The sequence below is a fragment of the Canis lupus genome, chromosome 1 (assembly GCF_011100685.1).
Source record: "Canis lupus familiaris isolate Mischka breed German Shepherd chromosome 1, alternate assembly UU_Cfam_GSD_1.0, whole genome shotgun sequence".
NCBI lineage: Eukaryota > Metazoa > Chordata > Mammalia > Carnivora > Canidae > Canis > Canis lupus.
Window position 1 is genome coordinate 13,284,946 of NC_049222.1, and position 19,247 is coordinate 13,304,192.

Consider the following 19,247-nt stretch of genomic DNA (forward strand, 5'->3'; position numbering starts at 1 on the left):
CGTGGGACGTGCAGGTGGTCTCTGTGACACTGACAGGGGAGAGGCCCCTCATCTCAGCCACCCAGGCTGCAGGGTTTGCTCTGTGCTGTTGACCTCTGGCTGTGGACACAGTGGGGCCAGGCTCTGGCCTCCGGCAGTGGAGGTGAGCAGAGCTTAGAGGTCACTGCAGGATGGGAAAGCACTCAGTGGGCTGCTTCCCGAATCCTTGTCATGCTCCTCAGGGCACCCGCAAAAATGAGAACAGGCCGTCCTCTGATAGGTAGGTGAGGGCAGAATCGATGAGAACCAGGAGCTGCCCGAACCTTCTAGTACAGCCACAGCCTTCTCAGCCCCCAACTTCACACATTTGACGCCTCAGTTTTTGCAGGGGCCACGGAATATTTGGTAAGGACACTCACAAACTTCCCAGGGACACACGCTTTATTTTGACATTCAAATGACCACAGCAGTTCGGTCAAAAGGAATGTGCCCGAAGGCCAGGTGGGCAGGAGGGGGGGCCGTGGACAGCCGCCGTGCCTCCTCACGGGGAGCAGAACCTGCCGCAGAACAAAATGCTGTTGGTGTGGCGGTGTATGATGAAGAAGAGGAAAGGGTGGTCTGCACAGAACCTTGGCTCGGCTCTGCTGCACCGAGCATTCCTGACCACGGCCGTGGCCGCCGCCGCCTCCGTGCCCTCCTCATTCACCTCCACGAAGCACTTGTGTGCCACCTTGGACACCGGCACATTCTTCTTCGCTGACATTCCAGAAAAGTCCGCCTTGGCCTCCTCAAATGCATCAATCATGCCAACACTTCGAAGAAAAGACTCCAAGTCATAACTCTCCTCCAGCTTCAACCGGGGAAGGAAAACTTGAACTTTGTTCTTAGTCATGTTTTCTGGATCTGTCCAGGCTCTGAACTTCTCATACGTAAGTGCTTTTTCCACCTGACGTAAGAAGGAGCCAAATCTTAAAACGTAGAAACAACAGCCTGGCACCCACCACCCCCCTGACAGACAACGAGATGAGTCCTGGTCCAAGACAATGTACAGAGACTTTCCTCTTGTACACATACCAAGCTTTTCCCTCAAATTCTCATCTTTCTCCCTGCTTTATGGCTATATGAAGAAAATAACCAAAAAACACCTGAGACAGGGGAGTTGTGGGGTTTTTTTTGTTGTTGTTTGTGTGTGTTATTTTTTATCTGTACCAATCTCATTTCAAGTGTCTTTTAGTTTGGCAAGTTCTCATAACCAAGTGATTGTATGTGTGTGATGCACGTCAGCGTGAATTAGAGAGTGTTTGACAAAAGAGACAGAGAATGGCTCAGAACTCTGATGGGCCAGAGTGGGAAGACCAGGGACCATCTGAACAGGAAGGAAGACTCAGCTTCTGGGGAGGTGAGAGCAGAAACAGAGAGTTCAACAACACTGTGGCTTCTGCCATTCTTGTTGGTCTTCGGCCTGCCCTGGCATTCGCTTCAAAGCCTCCAAGACCCGTCACTCACTCTGTTTAGCCACAGTTAAGAAAGAAAGGAAGAAGGGGCTTCCACCCCTCTCGCCTTTCTCTTCACCACCTGGAGTCCAGGCAGATGCTCCTCTATAGTGATGGTTGTTTGGGTGTTAGCTCGAATTCCCAGACCCTCCTAATTTTCTTCTAAAGCAGCTGTGACAGATCTCACCCTCGACTCATGCCAAGAGCTTTCTTGATTCCAAAGAGAAACCAGGGCAATTGCGCAGGCCCCACCCTCGTCATCCTGTGCGTTTGTGTGCTGGTGCCGGCTTGTATCTCTGGCAGGAGTCAACTGTTAGACCCTCAGTAGCCTAAACTCAGCCAGATGGGAGGATTTACACCAAGGGAACCAGATGCAACATTATATATGAAGCCTTTCCCATCCCCAGAGAGCCAAGATAATAAGCACACTACTGGTCAGGACCTACCTACAAATTTATTTCCTCCCACTGTGAACTCGTTCCTTTTCTTTCATGGGAAAAGAGCCCCCTCCTCCTGTCTAAAGAAAATTCTTCAGCTGTACTTGAGCCTCTTGCTACTCAAAGTGTGGTCCCTGACCAGCAGCATCTACATCACCTGGAATCTTGTTAGAAATGCAGAATCTCAGACCATCGCCCCCCCCAGCCCCAAATCAAAAACTGCATTTTAATAAGACACCCAGGAGTTTCCTATGCACATTCATGTTTGAGAAACACTGCCCAGGGATGCCTGGGTGGCTCAGTGGTTGAGCATCTGCCTTTGGCTTGGGGTGTGATCCCGGAGTCCTGGGATGGAGTGTTGCATCAGGTTTCTGGCAGGGGAGCCTGCTTCTCCCTCTGCCTATGTCTCTGCCGCCCTCTCTGTGCTCTCATGAATGAATAAATAAAATCTTTAAAAAAAAAAAAGAAAGAAAGAAAAGAAACAGTGCCCAGATTAATCCCTGTCCATGCCTAGTACTTTACTTCAATAATTATTGGGACCTCAACTAGCCCCTCCCTTCAGAAAGAAGCATAGCATTCTTAGAATTTTTGAAGTCTCTCTTCTCAGCTTCATCAGAATGTGACCTCGCCCAATTCCACTCCTGGATACATACTCAACAGAAATGCAAACAGATGTTCACCAAGACATGAGATGCTGTTCATTCAATACTCCTAAAAACCCTCAACTGGAATTCCTCAAATGCCATCTGATGGACGAACATTAAAAAATGGGCTCAAGCTGTCTCCGCAGATGCTCAGACTCCCTGGCAAGGGCTTACCTCGGCGAGATCGGTGTTGTCATCTGGCAGCAGAATGACCATGCTCAGCTCCTCCCCCGCGTAGGGCAGCTCCAGGATCTGAGTGTGCACGTCATCCACATACCCCATTTTAAATTTAGCCTGCTTAAACATCATCTGCACCGTCTTTCTCTCCTAATGAAAATACGAAACTAAAATCAGATTGCTGGAAAATGAGCACAGCTTACTAAAGATAAGATCTATCTAATCTGCAGAACCCCCAGGTACAGAGAATTACTATTTCTGCACATTATGCTGATAGATGCAAAATCTTCATTCTTACATATTAGTATCGAATACAACATGCTATTGTCCCAGCAGATCAACCATTACCAAGTGAGAGAGAATAAAATTGAATAGAGAGACACAAAACCCTACATTACTTCCAGAAGAAGTTGCGTTTTTCTTTTCTGAAAAGATGCATTAGAGAAACACTCCTAGCAACCTTATAGTTAAACTTTATTTATCCAAGTTAAGGGGAGAATTAACTAAAAATCAGGTTTCGTGGTTGAAGGATGTGGTTAGAAAAGATGTATAGGCCACAGAGACTTATATTTTTATTGCTCAATTATATGATTGGCCTTATGGCTTTGGTTTTCTTGGAGAGGGGACCTTGACGAGATTTGTTGTGTCCACCATTTCTAAAGCTTGCATCAAATGCATTCTAGACTTTTAAATCTGCATGCAATATCCTATCATCAAGTTGATGCAAGTGAAATTTCAAGCTAATTGCTACTGACGCCAATTATTAACATACTTAACAGTGAAGGGACAAAAGTGTTTTTAAAGTTAGGCTTTAAGTCTAGAGATCTGATGTCCAGTATGATGACTACAGTTACTAATACTTGTAGTGAATATGGAAATTTGCTAAGAGAGTAGATTTCAGGTGCTCTCATCACAAAAATAATACGGTAACCATGTAAGGAAAGTGTATGTTAATTGGCTTGACCACAACAGTTATTTCATTATATGTTTTACATCAAATCATCATCTCACTCACCTTATATACAATTTTTATTTTTAAAAAATTCTAAAAATAAAGACAAAGTTAGCCTGAACATCTGTTAACACTTTTTTTTCTTGTGTTCAGAATTGTATGGCTGTGAATTATAAGTGAATATATAGGCATAGTTGTCACTGATATTGCAAGAAGGTATCTACGTCAATATAGTGATATTTCAGGACAAACGTAATGCCAAGGGTTAGAGGACATTTTCTTTCGATCTAAATAATAGGCCCAAAGACAGACGAATCAGTTTACAAAGGATGTGAACACAAAACTGTCAATATAAAAATGATTTTACCTTTTCTCTTCCCCTCTCCAACAAAAAATATACAGGGGGTATGAAATTCATTCAGAAATATAGTATGAAATCAATTATTTTTCCTATTCGCCCACAATCTTTCCCAGCATATCACATTAAGGGAAGTAACAGTGCATCCAACAAATACTTCCCTACCTGGTTGATTTTAAAGGGCATTCCCCTTGTGTTCTTTCTGTCAAACTGTTCATGCCATTTCCCTTTGAAATAGATGGCATTCACGAGAACCAGCTTAGTCAGTGCATCAACCGTCCCAGCACCCAGGATCTCTGAAATCTTCCCTGCAAAGAATATGAGAGAAGTTTATCGCTATTTGGGGGGAGAAGGGAGGGGAATAAACATTCTCTTCTGACAATGCTCCTGACATATGAAGCTTGGCTTGGCTGATAGCCAGGCTGGAATCCTGCCCTCCTGGCTGTCTGAGGAAAGGGCGATGGGATGTAGTGCTGCGCCCACACATGACATGTACTGCTTGTCCCTAAACAGCGATCTCGAAGCAGGCAGGTCAGCTATCATTTTGCCCTCAATTTATTGATCTAGAATTCAGGTCAAGGCATTTGCCTGACATTTTGCCAAGGTCACATAGGTGGCAAATGGCTGAGCCGAGACAATAGCCCAAGAGTCTTGCTTCTAATTATATGGTTGCCAACCTTGATGCCGCTACTGACATTGTAAGCCAGGTACTTCTTTGTTGTGGGAAGTGTCCTGGGCATTGTAGGATGTTCCACCAGTAGCATTTCCCCAGTTGTGACAACCAAAATGTCTTCAGCCATTGGCAAACGTCACCTGGGGGCTGACTCTGGTTGAGAAAATTGCTCTATGCTAAGCTTCAAATCTCACTTAGGCGAGGAGAAGCTTCTGAAGGATGAAAGAATACAGACCCGTAAATGGATGAAAGCAGCCCTCCTGAAGGCAGTGAATGGGGGGACGGGATTAAGGGGTGCAATAAAGGGGCCCGAATTAAGTTATCCAATGAGACCAGGGACAAGGTGATGCCCAATGTCCCCTATGGCGCTGATATCTTGGGGAAACACAATGGTAGTCAATCTGATGAAGAGGAAGTGAGTAATGTAGGGAGGGAGTGTGATGTATGTAGAAGTTTCTGGCATCCCCAAGTGAAGTGCTAGCAGTGCTGGATCAACGGGAAAGCGAGAGACCACTGCACATATAACATAGGAGGACGTGAGAGGCTGTACCCTTCCCACGATCATTATTTGATTGGCGTTCAGTACAATCGTGGGTTCAGCTGCTGCCTGACATGAAGTGGGTGCACCATAAAGACAGAGTGGATATGGGGCGCCTGGGTGGCTCAGTGGTTGAGCGTCTGCCTTTGGCTCAGGTCAGGATCCCAGGATCCCAGGGTCCTGGGATCGAGTCCCACATTGGGCTCCCCACAGGGAGTCTGCTTCTCCCTCTGCCTGTGTCTCTGCCTCTCTCTCTCTCGTGTCTCTCATGAATAAATACATAAAATCTTTAAAAGAAAAAAAAAAAGAACGGATGTACTAATGCAGGCTAGGTGAGCACATGAAGAAATAAGTGATTTAACACCCCCCTCCCCATACATACACTTCTAGAAGTTTCTAGCTTGTGTCAGGTACTCCGAGTGCTTAAAAGCATGCCCTTCCCCTGTGAACTCTAGCCAAGCACTGGCAGAAGGATTCCTGCTAAGACAGAGGGTGGTCTGGGCAGGGGAGGCTGCAGGTTCCTCATGAGCTGCCCTTCCAGAATCTGGACCAAAAGCAGAGAAGCTCTTGCCCTGAAAGCAAATTCCACCACAGTCACGTGACAACGGGAGGACAGCCCCATAGACAAGACTAGCCTGTCCTCGTCACCACAGGGGGGTGACGTGAAATGTGGCCCCATCTCAGCCTCAACCTAACCCGAACATCATCCTGCCCTCAGGGCACGACGAGGGCTTTCCCTCCTCACCAAGAAGGCTGACAGGGACCATCAGCAAAGGAACCATCAGTCAGGGAGAAAAAGTGAATCCATATGGTGCTGATGAGTCTATTTCCCTAGCTACAACGACGAAAGGTTGAGTATAGACGGTGCCCCCAGCAGATCCCTGTTTCTTTCTCAAAAGCTTGCTAGAACGGGGTTGGTGTCAGTCCCAACCTCTGAGCCAGCCCAGTTCATCCACCCCAAACAGGAAGCACTTCTCAGGCAGTTTCCAGCACAATCCAGAAGGGGAGAGGGTCTGAGATTCTCACTCGGTTGATGTAGCTTTTGGAAATGACCACTCCGTGACCTCATAAACCTGAGAAAAATACCCAAGCCGCATGGCTGGTGGGCCTCTCTCACCTTCCGTCTTCTCTGTCACCCAGTGGTTTATGTGCTCCCGGCATTCTTCGGTGTCTTTGGCGAACGACAGCTCCTCCAGCTCCGCCTGGTAGAACTTCTGGCAGGATTCCCTGTAGGCCTACGAACACGAGTACAGGTCTGTCCTGCTCAGCCCAGGTCCCACGTCAACAAACTTGTCACCATGCTCCCCCTCAAGCACGACCTCTGAGTGGGGCATCCTGCGCTGTTAGCGATTGGCAAAAATGTGCAGACCGCGGAGGCCGTGGCTGACCCCCTGCCTGGGGCCCGACACCAGGGAGGACACATGACATTGGCCCCCAGCTGGTTCACAGGCCACTGGGAGAAACGACAGAGGTCCGCACATAGTTCCAAAGGCTTCGAGAACGCAGATGGTGGTGGGCATGCATGGAACAGCCCATGAATGGTCCTGTCCAATGCTTCTGCTCCATGCTGACTTCCTGTTTGATGTTCTGTCTGCCAGGCACTCTAACTTCCTTTTACCTGTTTCTGTATCACCAACACCAACCACAGTGTCTGAATTTGTGAACGATGGAGAATACTCCATAGTGGAAACAGATCCTCCAGGAGTGGACTGGATAGGCCTAGATCACACCCGGGGGCGCCAGGGCTGAGGGGTGGATTAGGGGAAACAGTGGCAGGGGATGAGCTCTGAAATGCAAGTTCAAGTCAGGAAGGGCCTACACCCAATGCGCGAAAACCCAAAGATAACTCACCTCACAAAAACTTGGTTTCAGATATAATGTGCCTGGCAATTGGCTCCCATCCTCCGCCCATCTCCTGTCCTCAAATATTTTAGCTTCTACAGAAGAAAGAAAAGGTGGAGAGAAAGAGAAGCCAAGCAACTGACAAAAAGGGGAGGTGAGTCCCTGTGTCCCCAAGATCCCCCAATTACAATACTCAAAGAGGAGGATGACGTTCAAAAATGAACATCAATTAACCAGAAGATTCCTGGGATCATTAGTGCTTGTCCTAGAAGACCCAGAACATTCTCCAATGCTACTTAAGCCCTAAACAGGTGACCTCTACAGCAGCCAGGACAGGGATGTATTTGAATCGGACAGAGGCATCCTTAGAACTGCCGGCCAGGAAGATGGCAGGGTTTGCCCAGATGACTCCATTGATCTGAAGTCGCCGCGCTCTGCAGAGTATGCAACATAATTTTTTGGCCCTCACTTATTGCGTGATGGCAGGCTTTTACTGTACTGGGGAGCTTGGGAATGATAGGCTTCAGTAAATAGGAAGTGCACAGACTTAAAGCCTCACTTTTATGAACCAATTTTAATTAAAAAGACTCTTATGTCACTAGTATGGAAGAACCTGGCTGGACTGGAGAGATCCATCAGGAAAGAATTTAATGGTGTAGAAGATACAGTGAGAGTGGACTGGACCCAGGCAGTGGTGGCGGTGATTCGAAGAGGGGACACATTTAAGAGGCCTTGAGAGACTGGCCCTGCAGGAACCACCCAACAACCAGAGGTGAGACTGGGGACAGCTGTATACACACAGGAGACGATGTGGTCACTGCGGCATAGGGGGTCAAGGGGCAGGGAGGCAGGTCCGGGTGCAGGAGGATGCACATATTGAGGTTGACATTTGGGAAGAATCTCTCAAAAACAACTTTTAAAAAGACTAGAGGCAATCATAAAATTCAAAATTACAGAAGATTACAATTCTGGGCACATTTAAGGCACCAGAATTATACTTTATCTCTGTTCTTCTGCAGTGTCTATCTTTTTTTGCCTTTTTTTTTTTTTTTTTTTTGACATCAATATGTGAGTACAACTTACTGGAAGAAAATCACATGTTTCCTCTCCGAAGAGTCTGTTGGCGGTTCTGAGCAAGTACTGAGTGCCGGATTTGTTAACCTCCGCGAGGAGCGACCGGAAACCTTGGTGAATGTCTCCGTCTCTGCTCAAACAAAGCGCCTGGTAACAGACAAGGACGGGGCCTTGTAACATTGCCATTGCCATCTTGCTCCCACAAAGAACCAACCCCTGCGCTGAAGATCACAACGGCTCCCCCATCTTGAAGGGGGTTTGGTTTAACTCTCCCACAGCACTTCTCCACTTGGGCGCTGTTGCATTTGGGGTCAGATACTTCATTGCGGGGGCTATTCTCCGTGTTTTAAGAGATTGTGAGCATTTCTAGCCTCTAACCACTAGATGTCAGGAGGACCTCTCAGCTAGGACAACCAAGCTGTCCCGTCAGTGGCAGATGTCCCCTGGAAGACAAAATCGTGCCAGGGCGCAAACCACCCGCCCTGGCAGATTGACCCACTTAGAAAGGCGGGTGTGATGACTCAGGAGTGAGACACAACAGAACAAATAGGTAGCTGGAATGAATCTGGCATGACCCAGGGAAGACAAGAATGAGCAGAAATCAACAGAGACTACGTCAGCAGCAATTTCAGATGTTCTGCAGACCACCCTGTGACTTCCATGTCAAGTCAGAGTGGAAGTTAAGGTTGTTCCTCTGTCTCCCAATGGCCCTCGTCCAAGGCCTCCCTCCTCCAGGCAGCTGGAAGAAACCACCGCCCGCCCCCCCCCCAACAGCTGCCATCCCCAAGGGCACTTCCAGAAGGTGCCCACATACCCCTGCTATCAATGGGGAAGTCCTGGGCACTGGCCATGTTCTGGGACTGTCCGAGAAACTTAAGCTAACAAAAAGGTTAGAGATTACTTCCCTAAAGTGTTTGCCACTACTGCCTTTGTAGCTCAGGTCCTGGGGACCCGTTTCAGCTCAATCAGATTACACGTTCCTTCTCAATGATTTCAGAGACATAAGTCCACACTGTGGTGCTTTCTTCTTGTGCTTATGCCTAATCATACCCTAGAAAGAACCCATGTAACAGAAAGTTCGTTCAAACAGCTACATCTCAATTGGGTATTTGACGTTAGCAAAAATCTAAAATGTAACAAAGGTGAAATTTTCAGACTTCCCGTGGGACAGAATTATAGCTCACCTGACTTACCAAAGTCACCACTTTGCTATCACATATTGATGCTCGGATCTAGTAGCAAAAGTGACATAATGACTCGTTTGGTCAAGGTCCTGTAGGTGGGCTGTCAAGGTAGGCTGCAGGTTCTGAAACAATTCCCATTTCTGCTTCCAGCTGCTCTTTTTCCCTCACCAGGGTGCCTCCTGCCACCCACCAGCCACCTGCCAGCCGCCCTGGCTTCCATCAGCTGCTGTCACGTATGAAATGACCAGCTCTGCGAAAGAACCGAAAAAAGCGACCCATTGTTCTTCCTCTGCGACAGGCACACATACCTGGGACATCTGGGCAGCGGTGTTTCCTTTGGCCCCCATGAAGACCATGGCCAGGGCAGAGGAGATGCTCAGAGGGGAGCAGAACACATTTCGCGAGCTGTCCTCTCTACCCAACATTTTTAATAAGTTGATGGCAAAACTGCCATTTGCTTCATAGAGATCATCCATCAGGGAAGGTCTGTATCAGAAGGACAACACGGAAGCACATCAGCCAAGCCCACCGTTGTGTCATCTGGCCAACAGCACCCCTGTCAGTGGTCAGTGGCATGGCCAGAAGAATAACCACACCCCCACAGCCAGCCACGTTCAACCTCCCAAACCTTTGTTATCTGGCACAGCATTAGAGGCCTTGCAGATATGATTCACTGAATCAAGGACTTGAGACAGGGAGATTTCCTCCAGTATCCAGGTGGGCTCAGCGTAATTCCTGGGTCCTCCTAAGAGGAAGGCAGGAGGCTCAGAGCCAGAGAAGGAGATGCAACAAGAGAAGCAAAGGTCAGAATGACACGAGGCCATGGATCAAGGAATGCAGGCAGGAACACAGACTCTGCCCCTGCAACTGTATCTCCTTAGGCCTTGGGTGAGGCGGGGGTCTCCTGGATGTCTCAGGGGCAGGAGAGCAAAGGGGAGCTCAGTGGGTGCAAGAGGACAGGGAGACAACTGTTTCAACCATGGTTGACTGGTTCCTTGAAAGCTTCTTCTTAAGGCTTTTCTTTTAAAGAGGAGATAGAAGATGTCTCTGATTTAGGAAGAAAAAAAAAAGGGTGATGTCAAACCAACCAACCAAAGAAAAAAAAAAAGTATAAGGTTGGAGTCTAAATATAGATTCTACAACAGACCCAACCAGTGCAAATTCAGGTTTAAAAGAAATGATGTAACATATCAACCAAGGGGTGCTTGAGTGGGTCGGGAGGTTAAACAGCCAACTCTTGGTTTCAGCTCAGGTCATAATCTCAGGGTCCTGAGATCAAGCCCCGCCCCCCGCCCTGTGTCAGGCTCCATTCAGCAGGGACTTGGCTTGAAGATCCTCTCCCTTTCACTATGCCCCTCCTCCTGCTCACACTCTCTCTCCAAAATGAATAAATGGATAAATCCATCCATCTATCAATCAATCAATACAACATCAACCAAGAGAATAGTGGCAAAGCTTGCACAGTGGTATGCTATACTTCACAGGTCACTTCTTAGAGGACAACAGTGGAAGTTCCTCACTGTCCTCCTCTCTGGAAGCCTCTCCAGAACCTTCAGCTGCTCGGCTTGAACCCGAGGGCTGCAGGTGTGGGAACGCTGATGTGTCTGCAGTGGCCAAGTCCCATGAGGGAGCAGTGTCCAGCCTGCCTGCAGGCCACCTCTGGCCGCACATTTCCTCGCCTGGCATTGGAGGACTTTCAGAAAAGGAACAGCTAGGAGCCCGAGGGAGACGCAAACTGCACAGCACGGGGCCCAGCACAGGTGGCACCAAAGGGATCCGAAGGAGGAGAGAATTAGGTAAAGCAGAGGTGATAGACACAACTCTGGAGTTGATCCTACCTGAGCCTAAACTTAGGCGGCTGCGTGTGAGTGCTGTGTGTGTGTGTGTGTGTGTGTGTGTGTGGTCCTGCCTGAACAGGCAAAGGAGTGTACTGGAAATTCACACCAATGCCAACTGTACATTTTAACTGCTCCTAATGGCAAATGCCTTCTTCTGGTTCCTTCCATCTTTCCTCTTCCTTCATTGCATTTCCACGTGGGCAGGTGCTGGTCAGTAGCAGGGTATTTCCCATCAGCGTCTGCCCCATCCATCAGCGATGACACACTGGCACACACTTATCCCGAGGGTGCCTCGGGGGTGTGTCCAGGTCACACCCATAAAGAGGCAGGAGCTGGAACAGGATAACCCTATGACTCTCTTTCCTCGTGATGCCCCATTACTTTGTGATGACCCAATCTCATGTGCACATTAAGCTTTCGAGAGGGCTGGGCTTGAAACAAAGAGGAATTTGCCCGATATAAATCTAAAAAGGGATGAATTTCAACATGATATGAAACAACACCTCTGGGTACCCGTGTCACCATCCCACTGCATCATAAGAACACAATATTGTGGAAAGGTCTGATTTCCAGCCTATAGGGAGCCACAAAAACATAGATGGGTGGTTTCAAGCCATCCCTGTGCTCTGTAACTGGATCATTTATAAAGTCCTAAGGAAGCCCACAGAGAAGTGAAATAAATTCTCTTTAAAAAAGCTCAGGAGAAGGCGAGGGGTGAGCTGGCTTTCAGGGGCTGGGCAAGAGCTTCTGGGAGGTGAGGAAGGGGGAGGTGACGTTAAGGCCGCGGCGATGGGATTGGCGGGAGAAAGAAGGTGGCAGGAGGTGCAGGGCAGGCGATGTGGGGTGGGGGCGCTGGCTCTCTGTGGTCGCGTGACACAGGGTGGCTGGAGACAAGAAGCCTGACCTTGAGCTATGGTCCGGAAAGCCAGGTATGGTTTTTAAACAAATGTTTTTCTATGAGTACACTGGATTTTAGAAACTCGGTGGCTCACCACTGAGCCTGGAAAAAGGCTGGGGAAGCTGCTGGCTGCCTACTGCCATGGAGCAGCGGCTGCGGGACAGGGAGGAAGCACGAGCAGGACAGGGTGGAGGGTGGCACTGCCCGGGCCGGGTGACCCATCACATGAGGGGCACGTGAGGGACACGGAACAGGAGTCAAGGATGACACTGAGGCTGGCCAAAAACAAGACAACAGGCCCCAGGTGGAGTTGCTTATGCTCAGCCAAAGATCCGGAGTCTTGACTTCATTAGTTTCGGCTCTCCCCGAAATGGGATCTTAAACCTGTGAATCAGGAGCCGCTTAGTGAGGTCCCCTGCTGACAGTCCCCTGCCATCCCCTAATGGGAGATAACTGCAATAACCAACCCTCTGTTTTGCCAGGATAACTTCCTTAGTCCCTCTCCCCTTCTGCTTAGAAGTCTTCGATTCTGGACAGCTCCTCGGATCCTCCCACTGCCAGGCCAGACGGGATGCTGCCCCATTCGAACTAATCTGCGCTCAAGTGAACTCAAGTCTTCAATATGCCTCAGTTTATCTTTTAGCAGACTCCTAGCTAATCGACACTTTGGGCCGGCCATGAACCATTGGAGGTTTATCTGAGGAGCCACATGGAATGAGGAAGGTGATACATTCCATCTGAGATGTGTAGACCATGCAGAGCCCCTGGGTACCTAGGAACCTGTGAGGGAGACAGGGAGGGGTGCTGCTGAATCCAGGCCGGTTCCTGAGGCCCGGAGAAGTCCCAGAGCAAGAGATCCGGGCCATTAGCACCAGGTTGCCAGAGATCCTAGGCAAATGGGATGAACCTACAAGGTACAGAGAGGCCTACAGGGGAAACCCACCTAGGTTGCTGTTGTTGTTGTTTTAAGATTATTTATTTATTCATGAGACACAGAAAGAGAGAGAGAGAGAGAGAGAGAGGCAGAGACACAGACAGAGGGAGAGGCAGGCTCCCTGCGGGACGGGGTCCCAGGCCCTGGGGACCACGACCTGACCCAAAGGCAGATGCTCAACTGCTGAGCCCCCAGGTGCCCGACTCGCCTAGTTTTTAAGAATTTCCAGTATTTGCAGGTAGGAAGAGGAAGAAGATAAGGGCCAAGGATGAGGGGTGCCCCTGGGGACGGGGAGGGCGTGTGCCAGGGGCCAGGGCAGCGGGAGGGCGCGGGTGGGGGGGCGGGAAGGCAGCACAGGCGGCGGCGGCGGCGGCGGCTGCGCCCCAAGGCCTCACCCCGAGCGGGAGCGGGAGCGGGAGCGGGAGCGGGAGCCGGGAGTCCCTTCAACTGATTCTGGGGCCGCAGACCAGGCGCAAGCAGGCAAGGGAGCGGGTCCTCGAGGAGAGGCGGCCACTGGAGGCCAGGTGAGGGCAAGACTCCGGAAGAGACAACCGGGCCAAGGAAGGAAGGAGGGAAGCGCGGCGGGAGGGAGGGAGGGAGGGAGGGAGGGAGGGAGGGAGGGAGCGGCCTCCTCGGGGCGCGGCGCGGCGCGGACCGGCACCTGCCGGGCGGGCTCCGGGGGGGGGGGGGGGGCTCCCCGGTCGGGGGCGCCTCTGCCTTCCCGCGGGCTCCGCGCAGCGCAGGGGGCGCCTCCGGCCCGGGCGTGTCCGCCCCCCCCCCCCCGGCTCGGTGCCTCCCCGGCCCCGCGGGCACGGCCCCCCCGCCCCCCGCCCCCCCCCCCCGCCCGGGGACCCCGGGGACGCGCGCCTCCGCCCGGTACCTGCGGCTCCGGCTCCCGCGGCGGCTGCTCCCCGAGCTCGCTGCGCGCTGGCGGCCGCCCCGACCTGGGCCGGGCTTCCGGGGCGGACTCAGCCGTCGGGGTGCGGCCGCCCGCGGCCGGGGGGCGGGGGGAGGGAGGGGGGGCAGCGCCTCCCCGCGGTCGCCTGGGTCCCGGGCCGCGCGCTCCGTGTTCGGGGCAGGAGCCCAGAGCGGGTGCACGGGCGGCCCCGGGGCTCCGCGGTGTAGCGCCGCCTGCGCCCCGCGCCTGGTCCTGGGGACCCGGGGTCGAGTCCCGCGTCGGGCTCCCTGCGGGGAGCCTGCTTCTCCCTCCGCCTGGGTCTCTGCCTCTCTCTCTCTCTCTCTGTGTCTCTCATGAATAAATAAATAAAACCTTAAAAAAAAAAAAGCGACCCTCCACTCTGGAAATTTACCAAAAGCAAGGCCAGAGGGTAAAGGTTCTTAGGGCCCGTGGCTTCCAAACTGCTTTGGTAGGACTTCAGTGCAGCGTCCCGAGCATGCATCTCTGGCATCCGTATTCAGACTTAGATGTGCAAATAGGCTAAGTACTACTATAAACGCTACGAACACTTCACATAAGAAAAACATTTATTAGAAATACACATTTTTAAGTACTCAAAAAGTTATTTCAAGATCTAATGAAATCCACGAGATCCAATATGTGTCTTAACCTTAATTTAACGCTTTGAAATACAGTAACTTAAAGACCAGTTTTGTTTGTTTTCTTTTTTTAAGATTTTATTTATTTATTCATTCATGAGAGAGAGAGAGAGGCAGAGACACAGGCAGAGGGAGAAGCAGGCCCCATGCGGGGAGCCCGACGTGGGACCCGATCCGGGGACCCCAGGATCACACACACACACACACACACACACACACACACACACTGAGCCAAAGGCAGACGCTCAACCACTGAGCCACCCAGGCCTTGTCCCAAGACCAGGTTTTTTGTTTGTTTGTTTTTGTTTTTTTTATAATAAATTTATTTTTTATTGGTGTTCAATTTACCAACATACAGAATAACACCCAGTGCTCATCCTGTCAAGTGCCCCCCTCAGTGCCCGTCACCCATTAAACCCCCCCCCCCCCGCCGCCCTCCTCCCCTTCCACCACCCCTAGTTCGTTTCCCAGAGTTAAGAGTCTTTATGTTCTGTCTCCCTTTCTGATATTTCCCACACATTTCTTCTCCCTTCCCTTATATTCCCTTTCACTATTATTTCTATTCCCCAAATGAATGAGAACATACACTGTTGGTCCTTCTCCGATTGACTTACTTCATTCAGCATAATACCCTCCAGTTCCATCCACGTTGAAGCAAATGGTGGGTATTTGTCGTTTCTAATGGCTGAGGAATATTCCATTGTGTACATAGACCACATCTTCTTTACCATTCATCTTTCGATGGACACCGAGGCTCCTTCCACAGTGTGGTTATTGTGGACATTGCTGCTAGAAACATCGGGGTGCAGGTGTCCCGGCGTTTCATTGCATCTGAATCTTTGGGGTAAATCTCCAACAGTGCAATTTCTTCAGAGAGTTAGAACAAATTATTTTAAGATTTGTGTGGAATCAGAAAAGACAGCGGAATAGTCAGGGGAATTTTAAAAAAGAAAACCATATCTGGGGGCATCACAATGCCAGATTTCAGGTTGTACTACAAAGCTGTGGTCATCAAGACAGTGTGGTACTGGCACAAAAACAGACACATAGATCAATGGAACAGAAGAGAGAATCCAGAAGTGGACCCTGAACTTTATGGTCAACTAATATTCGATAAAGGAGGAAAGACTATCCATTGGAAGAAAGACAGTCTCTTCAATAAATGGTGCTGGGAAAATTGGACATCCACATGCAAAAGAATGAAACTAGACCACTCTCTTGCACCATACACAAAGATAAACTCAAAATGGATGAAAGATCTAAATGTGAGACAAGATTCCATCAAAATCCTAGAGAAGAACACAGGCAACACCCTTTTTGAACTCAGCCACAGTAACTTCTTGCAAGATACATCCACGAAGGCAAAAGAAACAAAAGCAAAAATGAACTATTGGGACTTCATCAAGATAAGAAGCTTTTGCACAGCAAAGGATACAGTCAACAAAACTCAAAGACAACCTACAGAATGGGAGAAGATATTTGCAAATGACATATCAGATAAAGGGCTAGTTTCCAAGATCTATAAAGAACTTCTTAAACTCAACAGCAAAGAAACAAACAATCCAATCATGAAATGGGCAAAAGACATGAAGAGAAATCTCACAGAGGAAGACATAGACATGGCCAACATGCACATGAGAAAATGCTCCGCATCACTTGCCATCAGGGAAATGCAAATCAAAACCACAATGAGATGCCACCTCACACCAGTGAGAATGGGGAAAATTAACAAGGCAGGAAACAACACATGTTGGAGAGGATGCAGAGAAAAGGGAACCCTCTTACACTGTTGGTGGGAATGTGAACTGGTGCAGCCACTCTGGAAAACTGTGTGGAGGTTCCTCAAAGAGTTAAAAATAGACCTGCCCTACGACCCAAGACCAGGTTTTAAGTTCAGTTTATTTCTAAACTTGGATTGGTTGCTGTCAGAGAGAAACGCTTCTCAGGAAATGGGTTGATTAAAATGGGATAAAGTCATCATCATTGGTTCTGCTGACTAAACCTTGACATTTGATTTGCATTCACATACTGACTATGCAAAGATGTCTGGTTGAAATCTCAGTATTAAAAATCTATTTATCCTCCTGAAAATCATTGGCTTTGCAAACTCATGTTTTCCGACTTATATTTTCAATATTTGAACAGTGAGAAGCCCACCAAATCTTCTCTGTTTAGAAGACTTTCATGAAGTTTAGAAAATTATATTTGCAAGTTTTTTTAAGTGCCCATGTTTGAGAGTTTTAACATCTTTTTTCTAGTAGTAAAATCATATCACGATGGAAAAACATCCCAATGGATGTTCTCAAATGATCACTTTGCAATTCTCCGCAAGCAGTTGATTTCACATTCATAGCTAAAATACACCTTTACCTAAAGGCAATCAGTTAATGGCATAAAAAAAAAAAAAAAAAAAAACTTTCTAGGGGCACCTGGGTGGCTCAGTGGTTGAACATCTGCCTTTGGCTCAGGTCCTGATCCTGGGGGCCTGGAATTGAGTCCTGCAGTGGGCTCCCCACAGGGAGCCTGCTTCTCTCTCTGCCTGTGTCTGCCTCTCTCTCTCCGTGTCTCTCTCATGAATTTAAAAAAACATTTTTTTTAACAACACTTTTTTTACTGTAGATGTTCTACTGGTGTCAACCACTTAGCATCACAGGAGAGATCAGTACGTTGGAACACTAGGCTTTTTAAAAAGAAATTAATAATAACAAGTAACTAACAATAATAATAAACTAATATTAATTAACTAACAAGAACAAGAGGTGAATTAAAAGGCTGAATTAGAACATCAGGAAATGCAGTAGAGAAATCCCTGTAGATGAATAGGTGAGGTCTGTAAGGGAGCAGGACCTGACTGCTCTGACATCTTTTCTAAATATTTACAAAATTAACAATTTTACCAGTCAGAGCATTCTAACCCATTCACAATGAGTCATTTGTAGACAATTACAAAATTTCAATGCATTTGACTAAAAATATTTGATTTCCATATGTCAAAAAGGTGCCATAAAATTAAAAGATGAATGACAAAATAAGAAAATATTTGAAAAAAATCTTTAAATGCCACTTAAATAGTTCAAGAGAGGGGATCCCTGGGTGGTGCAGCGGTTTAGCGCCTGCCTTTGGCCCAGGGCGCGATCCTGGAGACCCGGGATCGAATCCCACGTCGGGCTCCGGTGCATGGAGCCTGCTTCTCTCTCTGCCTCTCTCTCTCTCTCCCTCCCTCTCTGTCGATCATGAATAAATAAATAAAAATATAAAAAAAAAATAGTTCAAGAGAAAAGTTGATTTAAAGAACCAAACCCCAGGAAAAACATGTACAAAGTACATTAGCAAATTTGCAACAAAGAAAGGCAATGGCTCTTGTAGTCCTGAAACTAATGTAACAACAGTGTGTCGACTATGCTCAAAGTTAAAAATTGAAAATCAAAGAAGTAAATAAGAAAAGCAATGGCAATCATTAGATGAAGTATTATCCTTGGAGAAAATATTGAATATTTTTTTTAGTATAAACGATCTGCTAGATCCTATTCTAGAACTTCTCTTGCAAGATCTGAACAACTCTGGGAGGTAGGGGCTACGAATATCTGAGCAAACCATTGAACCTTAGCTTTTTAGGTTTCTGGTCCTCAAGATCCCACTGCTCCAAGGAACAGAGAGGATTGGAAAACCAGGTCTGTGTGACTCTGGAGTTCGCTGTTCTAATCACTGTGCTACACTATGGCCTTCCAAAAAGGAGGAAGTGGCAGAGAGGAAATTAAAGTTATTATTTTAAAACATAAAATTTGCAAGTATTCTTATTCTCCATAAGCAATGTCGTAAATTGGGAACCAGTTACTTCCAGAATTGTGTTTAAAAAAAAAAAAAAAAAAGGAAAGAAAGAGAGAAGAAAAGAAGGATGGGTGGAATAAGGAAGAAGAAAAGAAATTACCATGAAAACATTGATATTTTCTGAATCCAAAATTGAATTTCAAAGAATTTCACTGAAAGTAAAACTCACAAACATGGGCCAAAATATTTTGCAGAATGATGACCTCTTCTTCTTTTATTTCATGTGCATGGAGAAAATCTCCCAACAACAGAGAAGAGATTAGATTCTCTCACATCCCTGATAGGATACGAATGGAAATATTAGTAGAACAAAACAATATTGCCACAGGAGCATGCGATATTAAGAGTAAATTAGGAGTAAAGTTACCTGTGAGCATAATCTATAGATCGATGAGAAAGAAAGAAATTCTGTACCTTGTGTGTTTCTGAGTGACAAGTCATTTTTCTGTTATTTGTGTTTTTCTGAGAGTTTTTAAACTTTTTCCTTTTATGAAATTAATGTACATACGCTTAGCTGAAAAAAAATCAGATAAAGCTAGAGGAGATAATTGAAAAGACAGTGGATTCCTATTCAGTCTTCCCAATTCCCCAGGAGCAGTCACTCTTTTTCCTCGTATCAACCTCCATATTATTTCCAAATAATATGGCTATACTCCCATTCTTGACTTAACAATTCTAGACATTTATTGCCTTCCTATTTAGGGGCTAAGTATTCAGTCTTCTGGCACCATTCACACTTTTTCACTTGTCCTGAGTGTTAACTTTATTGCAACTATAGTATTCGTTGCTAGATTAACCAGTGTACTTAGAGTGCATTCCTTTTTTTCTCATAAAGCCATTT

The 19,247-nt window shown here is 47.7% G+C and overlaps 1 protein-coding gene across 2 annotated transcripts; it reads right to left on the bottom strand.

Annotated features, from left to right (window-relative positions):
- Nucleotides 1-520: 520 nt before the first annotated feature.
- SERPINB8 (serpin family B member 8) lies at nt 521-13,994 on the bottom strand. Of its 2 annotated transcripts, XM_038525838.1 has the most exons (7): nt 13,902-13,994; nt 9,660-9,837; nt 8,177-8,314; nt 6,369-6,486; nt 4,206-4,348; nt 2,728-2,880; nt 521-925 (listed from the first exon to the last, which is right to left on the bottom strand). In XM_038525838.1, exons 2-7 carry the CDS (start codon nt 9,825-9,827, stop codon nt 521-523), a joined length of 1,125 nt encoding a protein of 374 aa, XP_038381766.1. In that variant the 5' UTR covers nt 9,828-9,837; nt 13,902-13,994. The 2 variants fall into 2 exon arrangements, with proteins under 2 accessions (XP_038381766.1, XP_038381767.1); XM_038525839.1 differs by lacking the exons at nt 9,660-9,837; nt 13,902-13,994 and adding an exon at nt 7,103-7,188.
- Nucleotides 13,995-19,247: the final 5,253 nt, after the last annotated feature.

Bases quoted from the DNA above. Each gene is read 5' to 3' on its own strand.
- SERPINB8 (XM_038525838.1), bottom strand. From the start codon at position 9,827: ATGGATGATCTCTATGAAGCAAATGGCAGTTTTGCCATCAACTTATTA. The intron at 4,349-6,368 runs GTGAGAGAGGCC...TATTCTTTGCAG, and splicing joins GGTGACAGAGAAGACGGAAG to GGAAGATTTCAGAGATCCTG. The intron at 926-2,727 runs GTAAGCCCTTGC...TTCTTACGTCAG, and splicing joins ACAACACCGATCTCGCCGAG to GTGGAAAAAGCACTTACGTA.